General features: G+C 52.0%; 1 protein-coding gene across 1 annotated transcript; it reads left to right on the forward strand.

Moving 5' to 3' along the window:
• SLC2A2 (solute carrier family 2 member 2) lies at nt 1–10,119 on the forward strand (the record flags this gene model as incomplete). Its single annotated transcript, XM_082319007.1, has 11 exons — nt 1–33; nt 634–729; nt 1,251–1,525; nt 2,028–2,152; nt 2,915–3,030; nt 4,230–4,392; nt 5,258–5,445; nt 6,553–6,657; nt 8,538–8,639; nt 9,496–9,699; nt 9,907–10,119. The coding sequence occupies 11 exons, from the start codon at nt 1–3 to the stop codon at nt 10,117–10,119; spliced, it is 1,620 nt and encodes a 539-aa protein (XP_082175133.1).
• Nucleotides 10,120–10,368: the final 249 nt, after the last annotated feature.

Below are 10,368 nucleotides of genomic sequence, written 5' to 3' on the forward strand. Positions count from 1 at the left end.
ATGGACACGAAAAGCAAAATGCAGTCGGAGAAGGTAACCGTGGCTCGGTGGTATTTTTGCACTACAATTTCTGCAGGAGCCCAGCAATGAGCAATGGCATTTATTGCTCGCCAAGACCAAAACCAACAAAAAAACCTCACCTCCCCTAATTAATTGCTCTTTGATGTCTGCATAATGAGTGCAGGGGCAAAGGGGTCAAGGGATTATTTTTTTATTTTTAAGAGCTCCATCAACTCATCAGATAATTTTAACTGTGATGGAAGGAAATAACACTCGAAACAGCACTGCTGAAAAACACCATTTTGATCACTTTTTCCTAGCTGTTCTGCTTCAGCGGTGGTGCTGCCCGCGCGCTGGGGATGGGGCAGGGCACGTTGCTGCGCTGCGAGCCCCCGGGGCGAGGACGGGCAGCGCAGTAGGGAGAGCTCCGGCACAGATTGCTCTCTGCCCACCCCCAGGGGCTCTCCCTTCTCCTTTGGAGCCAGCCAAAGTGCCTGGGCTGCTGCAGCAGCGTCCCTGGGTGCTGCTGTCCTGGGCAGCGGGGGTCCCCTGGGACAGGGATGGGGCGCAGCCCCCCGGGTTTGGGCAGGGCTAGGACAGCGGGGTAAGGCTGTTCTCTGCTTCCTCCCCCAGCACCTCACAGGAACGCTGATCCTCTCCGTCTTCACCGCGGTGTTGGGCTTCTTCCAGTATGGCTACAGCCTGGGTGTCATTAACGCCCCCCAGAAGGTAAGGTGAGCCCCCCAAGCCGTGCACGGCCAAGGAACAAGGGCTTCAGGGCAGCCAGGGCTGGCTTGTCCCTTGCAGAAGCCCTCAGGAGGGCTCGGTCCTTTCCCTAGGCGCCATCTCCCGCAGTTCAAAGCCCCCACGATAAGGCAGCGGGGTGAGAAAACAGCGAGGACCCCCCACTGCCACCCCGGCAGTGAAAGGAGCGGGGCTCCGCACATCATGGTGCCGTCCCCACTGCAACACGGTCCCTGTGCCCAGACCGGGGGACAACACCTCTCCGCAGGTGCCAAATCCGGGCACCGCGCTCACCCCGTCCCCAGGAGCGGCGTTGGACGAGGGGGGATGCTCTGCGGTCCCTCCCCGCTGGAGGGCTGGGTGCTGGGGAGCTGTGGGGGACCCCAAGATTTCACCCCTGCAGAGTCTGTGAAAAGCTTTTCCTGGGGCAGAAAAAAAACCAAAACAGGGTTTGGGAGTGGTTATAGGTTTGAGCTGACGGCGTTTTTCCTCTTTGCCCGTCACAGGTGATAGAAGCCCACTACGGGCACGTGCTGGGCATCGCTCCCCTGGACAGACATGCCACCAACGCCTCCGGGGAGGATGGCACCGTCCCTGTCCCTGGCACGGAGCCCTGGGGTGGCACCGAGGGCACGCTCGCACCCCCGGCCGACACCGGCGAGGATCTCGCCGCCTCCCCGCACATCCTCACCATGTACTGGTCCCTCTCCGTCTCCGTGTTCGCCGTCGGCGGCATGGTCTCCTCCTTCACCGTGGGGTGGATCGGCGACCGGCTGGGGCGGTGAGAGGACCTTGTGTGCTGTGGCTCGCATGCCACAGCCCGAGCCTTTTTGTTTGATTTTTTCCCCCAGAACCATTTCCTCCCCATAGAAATGCAATTGGCGTTATTTTCCCCAATTTAATGAAAAAAACCCCTCAAACCTCCAAAATACTGTTCCAGCCATCACAGAGGTCTGGCTTATTAAAATCCTCAATTACAAATCAGACGTTTTATTGCAACTTGCAGCACTTCAGACACGCAGCTGATGAGCAGCCGTGATTAACTTCCAAATTCCCCCTTTTCTTTCCACAGCAAAAGAGAGAGGAGGGCACCTTGCACAGGATATATAATACACTTTTAGGTACTCTGATTGCACCCCTGCCTGATATTTTTCAGTGCCTAGGATCATTATTTTTTCCCCCGTAGTGCTGAGTCAGTCACTTAATAGCTCTGACTGCATGTCATGACGGCTGCTTTGGCTGAGAGCGGTGCCAGAACGAGCTGTGCTGCTGCTGCCTTGCAGGGTGAAAGCCATGCTGGTGGTGAACGTCCTCTCCATCGCGGGGAACCTCCTCATGGGGCTGGCGAAATTCGGGCCGTCTCACATGCTCATCATCGCCGGGAGAGCAATCACGGGGCTGTACTGCGGTAAGTCCACTGCGAACCAGCCCCTGGGTGGGTGCTGGCTGCTCCAGGGCTGCAGTTAAGCGTTTCCTATAATTTTTAATCTTTTTTTAGTTCAGAAGGGGCTTCACAGGGGGGAGTTTCCCTTTTCTCCCTATGTCTGGCCTTCTCAATCCAGGATCTTTCCCAGAAGCATTTGGGTTGGCTCGATCATGAAATCAGTTTATTTTACATACCCTAGAAAGGAGCGAGTCCCTCCTCTGTATTTCAAGGCTCGATCTCCGTGGTGGCTGTTGTCACAGTGTGCTCTTAGCCATGCAGTTTATCCCGTTCCCCAGACAACAGTACTATCTAGCAGAGAGTACAGGAGCACTGTACATACCATAAGACAGTAGGCAAACAATATGGAATTACATTAGAATTAGCTTAGAAATAACAGCTCCTTATCACTGTTGCTGATATGCAAATATGATACTCCACTCTGAAGGTTCAAGGCAAGGTTTAAGAAAGCTCTTTGCTCTGTGATAACTTCTGCCAACGGACAATCTCTGCTCCATGCTCGTATGTAGGTGTCCAAGTGTAAAGGCTTCCCGGCCTGGGGCTCTGGATCCGGGGATATCCGAGCATCTTGCAGGGTGCGGGTGGTTCCCAGCCAGGCACGAGGGACTTGGTGGGATGTGGGATGCAGCACACGGGCTCCATCCTCCTTTCCCGCTTGGGAAGCGGTTTCTGCTGGTTGCTGAGCTGTGGTCTAGAAGAGGTGACGCCCATGTGTGCTCGGTGCAGGGCTCTCCTCCGGACTCGTGCCCATGTACGTCAGCGAGGTCTCTCCCACGGCCCTTCGAGGAGCGCTGGGGACATTGCACCAGCTTGCTATCGTCACGGGTATCCTCATCAGCCAGGTAAGAAGGAAAGCGCATGAGTCCAGAGAGGGTATTTCAGAGATTAGGGATACCCCGGTGATATGCTGAGGTATCACTCATCATTCCACCCCAAAACTGAAGGAGACTGGGAAGCAATCTGCTCTAATGGGGCTAAACTCCTACCTTGAGTCAGAGGTGTCCTTAACAAAGATGACTTCCCATGAACTAAAAAGTACTTCTGCAAACAATTTCTGCACTCCCCTGCAAAGTTTTTGTATGCATCTCATCAGAGTCCGGCTGGATCCTCAACATGAGGTCCCTCATAGTCAGGTGTGCAAAAATGGCTTCATCAGAGAAGCAGGGAGTCCAACATCCCCATCAGCATTTCCCACCACGGCAGGAGTCCCAGCTACGTGACAGGCTGGCACATAAATGTATCGAGAACCAACACATCCAGAAAAACTTAGCGTAACCATAAAGTTCATCTAATCTGACTTAGCCAAAGACTATGGACAGACCATGGGGAAAAATGCCCGCAAGGTAGGTCCTGTCGGCTTCACTGGCTGTGGGGATACAAAAAATGCTTTGCAAATTATGGAAGGGAAAAGGTCGCAAGTACTCACAACCCCTCTGGAGCACCTTTTTCAGTGCCACAATCACACACTGAAGCAAAGCTCAGGTTAGCCTATTTGCTGAGCCTCGCGCTGCGCTGCAGCCCCAGTGCTCGGGCTCTGCTGGTTAGCGGCCGGGCAGCTGGGGCATCCCACGCTGCGTGAGCCTCCAGCCAAGCTCTGCACCTTTGTGGAGCTGCTTAGGTCACATATGCCCATAAAAACCATACCCTAAAAAAAGAGGAGAGCAGGGTCTGAAGCAGAAACATTTCATCAGCATGCCTGTATTTGCTGAGCTGTTTATGCAGAGGTTCTGGCCAGGCACAGGTCTCCTGCTGGTGGCACGTCCCAAGGAAGACCGAGTCAGCCCGGGGTGGGGAGCAGGCTTGCAGTGGTTTGTCTCACAGCACCTGTAAGCCAAAGTCACGCTCATGACATTTAAGCCATCTGTTCATTCCCTCCTTGCAAATGTGCAGCACAAGTAAAGAAATCAAATTGTTAGGACTAAGAATTGGTATTTGCTTCTAGTTTTCCTCCAGGTTGTTGCTTTGAAATGCCATAGTGGTCAATCGCTTTCTTTCTCCAGGGTGCAAAATAAGCCATTCAAACATGCTTCAATTCTTCCAGGTCCTCGGACTAGATTTTCTCCTGGGCAACGACGAGCTGTGGCCCCTGCTCCTTGGTCTGTCCGGTGTGGCTGCCCTCCTGCAGTTCTTCCTGCTCTTACTGTGCCCCGAGAGCCCCCGATACCTTTACATCAAACTGGGGAAGGTGGAGGAAGCTAAAAAGAGTAAGACACACATTCTGGGCTTGTCTGGAGTTGTTTTTATACTACACATAGCATGAAACACAGAAGGAAAAGCCCGGCTGAGGGCTCACACGTGTAACTGGGTATAGTTGCTCCATCCCACGCAGCACGTTTGCAGGAGGGATTTCGGACACCTGCAAACAGCCACTGCCTAAGGCACGCTCGCCTCTATGTCGCTGCGGGTGGCGTGAACATTAGCACGTTACTCCTTTCCATCAGAGAGATGGCATCTAGCAGATGCCACCCCCGCAAAAGCCCCGTTCAGTTGGAAGGCTTTTCAGCCAGATCTAAAATCTTCTGGGGGACAGCTGATCTCTCTAGCCTTGGTGCTATTTTCAACCACACAGCAAATCCACAGCGGTTACCGCAACCGCATATACATCTTCCAGCGTGGCCCTCCTTAGCTGCTTCCAGCGGTCTCCACGCAGAGTAAGAGCAGTCAATGGTAGGACATAGCTGAAACTGAGGTGAGAACCCAGGATCGAGTAGAACAGAGTATGTCCACGTGCCTGGGGGCAGAGATGCATGCCCGTGCCCTGAGCTGCCAAAGTATGAATTAGCTCTGGACCAGAAACTATTGAGATATGTTTGCATGGGACTAATAAGCATTGCTGAGGGATGAGGCTTGAGTGTGGTGTCCCAGAGCTTTCGCAGAACTAATGTGCTGCTGCCCCTCGCCAAGCAGACACACCTTTGATCCTTGGTGTGCCACAGGAGTCCTCAGAGCAAGAGGACACTACTGTCCATGTGGCTGGCTTACCCTCAGTTTTGGCTAGAGAGATTCTTGTCCTTCTTCTCCTCCTTATCTACCGTTGAAAATAAAATGTTGATCTTTTTTTTTCTTAAGGTTTGAAGAGGCTCAGAGGAAACTGTGACCCGATGAAAGAGATTGCTGAGATGGAAAAGGAAAAGCAAGAAGCTGCTAGTGAAAAGAAAGTCTCCATAAGGCAGCTTTTCACCTCTTTGAAGTATAGGCAGGCTGTCATCGTGGCGCTGATGGTGCAGATATCTCAGCAGTTCTCAGGAATCAACGCGGTGAGTCTCCCAAAAACATTTGCCTTTGAAGAAATCCATGCTGAGCGTGAAAAGGCAATGCTGGCTCCGTCCAAGCCACGTAGGGGTGAAGAGAAGGCTTTCCCGTGACTGCAGTGGGCTCCTCGGCCACCACCATCAGTATTGAAGGTGGACCTCACCGCCGAGCCGGGCTGCGGGAAGGCGGGGGGGGGAGAAGGGTGCGAGGGAGTTCAGCATGAAACCAGCTGGCACGGCGAGGCCACACGGAGCTCTCCCATCACCCTCCTCATACCCGAGTTCGTCAGCAGTTTGCTCTCTTTAATGACCGCCCGCTCACCCCAGGAACCACATAATCACCATCTTTTACCTATTTTTAGCTAAACAGCTTTTACAGCACCTCCTGGGATACCAGAAATTACCATTTTCTATCTAGAAGCATGGAGCCTCGTTTTCAAAAGTGGCTAAGACTCAAATTTTTGAAAGTCTGGTGGCAACTTTACAAAGGTTGAGGCCTCTGTCCCACCGTTTTTCAAAACTCTAGGAGCATTTCCGCATCGCAAGGCGGAGCGGCATGCAGGGATGCCCCGGCTGAGCAGGGAATGAGCTGGGGATGAGCGGCCCCACAGAGCCCGGCTGCCCCAGCTCGATGCTGTGCCCAGCCCCATCCACCAGCCGTGGGCTCAGCTACCCATTGACCTCCTGCCCTTAACTTCCACGAGACAGAAATCAGCTTATGCTTTGAGAGAAGGGAGAAATTCGAGTCATTTCAATGTAGCGAGACTCTTAAAATTCGTTTAAAACTCAGTCATTTGACTTCATATTTGTCTCCAGCTCTTGGTGCTGGTGATCTGGCTTTCAAGATTAAACATGGGACTACACGGACGAAAACAGTTTTAAATGTGCAAATGCAGTAGCTCAGGAGGGGAATTTCAATGCGATTTTTAACTCCCTCAGGCTCCTTTGAAAGTTTCAGCTTTAATTATTATAACAAGCCATTAAAAAGTTGAAAAACTAATCATAATTAAACTGCTGCACATCTCAGCCAAGCAAGAGCAACTCTTCCCTCAAGAGAACAAAAAGTTCCACCAGCCCTGTTGCCTAATCCTTCTTCCTAATGTATTTTGATAGATCTTTTACTACTCTACAAACATTTTCGAGAGAGCTGGAGTTGACCAACCAGTTTACGCAACCATTGGCGTTGGAGTGGTGAACACAGTCTTCACAGTTATCTCCGTAAGTAAATACTTCTGTCCCCCCAGACTACAAAAACAAGCAAGCTACAACATGGTTTTGAAACATGATTTTATCCTAGAGCTGGGGCTGACCCTGCACACCTTACTCATGGGAAAAATCATTCCGTGGGCAAGTCTCGTTTGAAAAATCGAGCCTTGAAATACAACCCGTTGCTATCAAAGAGCACTGCTAAATGCCTCATGAGTGAAAACTGCACCACCGTGTTCAGGGAAGCTCTGGTAGCTCAGCATCTCCCCCAAAATAAAGGTTGCCTTCGAGACTGAAATTCTGCAGGTCCTGTTCTCCTGAGGGAGCAGGCAGGGGACCGGGGTTGCGATGGGGAAGCCAGCAGCTCACAATCTCCCTCTTGCCTGTTATCTTTCAAATTGTTTTATGTATGTACATAGCACCTGCATGAGTGATATCCAAAGGCTGTTCCAGGGTAATAAAAGTAATCTAGCACCTACCCTCCTCGTATCTATGCAGAGCGCCGTAGCAATAAAAGGGTGGATCCATTTTCACAGCCTTTCCCTCCATTCATCTCTCTCCTGAGAGTATTAACACAGTTCCAATCAGCGGGCAATTATTTTTTTTAATGTGGTCGTTAATATAAGAAGATCAGGAAATGCCAAGCCCATTTTCCTCACGTCTCTAGAGAGACTTAGGGAGCAAAGGACTGTTGCCCACCACGAAGCAGGACTAGCACAGTAGAAATACACAGCTCTAAGAGATCTTAGTCCAGCGTGCATGAGAGAGGAGGTCTTGGGGTGAACCTGCTTTAGAGGAGTCCATCACAGATCCCATACAGAGGAGAAACCATGTTGTTTATTGTGAAACGAGGCACGGAGGTGTGTGGCTGGAAGAGGTTCTTCTCCAGCTTGGAGGGTCTCTGGCAGTTCAATCTCTGTCCCAGGGCTGCGGTACTTGCAGCCTGGGGCATTTGCTCTTTGCTTCTTTTGGCCATGAGCACTTAAAAATTACCTGCATCTGTCAATAAATGACAGACTCTGATCGAAAGGCAGAAGCACTGACAGACGGATGGACCTTGGCAAGGGGAGAAGGGAGCGCAGAGGCTCACCCTCTGCAGCTTCACGAGTTAGCAGGATGAACTGCCTCCAGCAAAAGAGATGGTCTCCTGGAAGCATAAATCATTTGCTGGAATGGCAGGAAAGGCTGAGCTGATGGCCAAAGGTGTCCTTTCAAGCAGAGGGGAAGGAGCAGGCAGCCTCAGAGGCTAGCGCATGGTATCTTTGGGCAGGCCAGATGCACTGTCCTCTGGAGTTACCTACATCTCCTCATGGGTGAAGGGATTAGTACAGACTTAGATCTTGAAAGCTGGGTGAGATGACTGGAGTCCACCAAGAGGAGCTGGGAAGGAGCAAGCTAAGCCTTGGGGCTATCGGGAAGCAAAAGGAATCTGGGAGCCATTGAAGGAAAAATCCTGGTTCCAGCTGCTACACAACCATCCCTGCCCTAGGACAGGCAAGGTGATGTGACTTGAATCATGCTACATTTTGAAGGCTACTTCCAAACTAATGCAAACCTAGTAAGTTTGTTCTTCCTGAAAAAAAAAAGAGAGAGAAAAAAAGTCCATAGTCAGCAATACATGTGTAGGAGTGGTGGGAAGTCCTGAGAGCTTGGAAGCACATGAGCTCTGAGTTTGCCTTGCCCTTGCAGGGCAACTGTTCAGTCTGGCTCCCTGACAGCCACCGGCAGAGTTTCTGACACTTGCAAACCTGCACATAAATCTCTACCACGAGAGCTAAAAGGGCAAGAGTGCGGTGTGGTAGCGGTAACAGGCTGCTCATTGCTAACGGACCTGATCGAACCTCCTGAGAGTGGCGGTGCTGGAGACTGAGCTGCTGCACGTGTTTCTGCAGGTCTTTCTGGTGGAGAAGGCAGGCAGGCGGTCCCTGTTCCTGGCTGGTTTGATGGGCATGTTAATAAGCGCCGTGGCCATGACGGTTGGACTTGCGCTCCTGGTAAGGATTTCTTTCCATTTTTTCTCGAATTCTTCGCATTTTCATCTCAAAGAAGTTCAGAAAACATTTGTCCTTACAAGGGACAGTTCACAGTGGCCATAGCTGGAGCCGTCTCTGGTTATAGCAGTGCCTGAGGATGTTGCGCTCTTTGGCCCCTAAGATACCCCAATGCTGCTAGAAAGGACGGGTGTCCCCTGTCCCCTCCCTGAGCCCGCTGACAACCTCGGCTCCTTACACGGCAACTGTGCTATTCCCACGGCATCCTACTATGGCTGCTAAGAAAACCCAGGCCATATCTCCACGTACAAGCGCTGTGTGCTCTAAACCCTCAACCTGCGTCTCCATGGCTTGGTGAAGGGATGCTAGACTAGCATCTTGTCATAGAAAAAGGGACAAATTGTTCCTCCCAACACCCAGGAGAGGGATCAGGCTGTGAGACATGGGGCAGAACAGGCAGAGGATGGAGCCAGCCCCCATCAAAGTCAGTCCAAACCACTGGTGCAAGCTCCTGTCAAGATGTAAAACCAAATACAGGGTGCCCCCCTTTACTGAACACCCTGGTTATTAAAGACAACACCATTTTGCCTCTTCCTGGCCAGGCTGCAGGCAAGGAGAGGGCTCGAACGTACAGCTGAGCTGCTAGCTGCGAGCGCCAACATCCCTCTGCAAGCGGCAACACTGGCACCACAGGCCCATCCAGCACCTGGCACAAGAGTTTAGAGCTCTAATTATGTGTGTCCAGTCCCCACTTGTCTGAATAGAAAGAAATTTCTGAAAAAGAAGCCTAATTAAAATAATTAGTGATAATTAATGAGAGTCATGTTGAGATTGTAACACTGAGCGCACCCTCTTGCAGAGCCAGTTTGCCTGGATGAGCTATGTCAGCATGGTCGCGATCTTCCTCTTCGTCATCTTCTTTGAAGTTGGGCCCGGGCCCATCCCCTGGTTCATCGTAGCCGAACTCTTCAGCCAAGGCCCGCGCCCCGCCGCCATTGCCGTCGCCGGCTTCTGCAACTGGGCCTGCAACTTCATCGTGGGAATGTGTTTCCAGTACATAGCGGTAAGAAATCCCTCTAAAACTGTACAAATAAATGACTGGCACGACTCCACTGCTGGGCTCCCGAAGCAGCTCAGCGGGACGTGCACGTGCCTCCCAGATCTCCATCTCTAAGCCCTGCAGGGCACCCCAACCACCCAGGGTAGGAAGGGGGAGACATCGCTGCGGCGCTGATGGTGGTGTCCCCTGTTCTCACTTCCCCCACTGCAGGATCTGTGTGGACCGTACGTGTTTGTGATCTTTGCGGCTCTGCTTCTCGTCTTCTTTCTGTTTGCGTACCTCAAAGTACCGGAGACAAAAGGAAAGTCCTTTGAGGAGATCGCAGCTGTGTTCCGCCGCAAGAAGTTCCTGGCCAAAGCCATGACTGAGCTGGAAGACCTGCAAGGCAGCGACATGGCCACACACCCAGAAAGGAGGGACTGAGCATGGACCTCCTTCAGGCACCGCGGGAAGAACATTGGGCAAAAGTCTCATTTCACAAAAACCTTGCAGCTGGCAGACGGGGAGGACCCATCCGTTGGGTGCCTTCTGGCTGCTGCGGCTCACACCTCCGAGCCACAGGTGCTAACCTGTCATTTTACTCTGAAATACTTGGTACAACTGGGCCGCCGGGAAAGCCAGGGAAAGGATGGGAGGAATACGTTACATGTGTGTCTCCATGGAAGAGCCCGG

This window comes from Platalea leucorodia, assembly GCF_965183815.1.
Source record: "Platalea leucorodia genome assembly, chromosome: 8".
NCBI lineage: Eukaryota > Metazoa > Chordata > Aves > Pelecaniformes > Threskiornithidae > Platalea > Platalea leucorodia.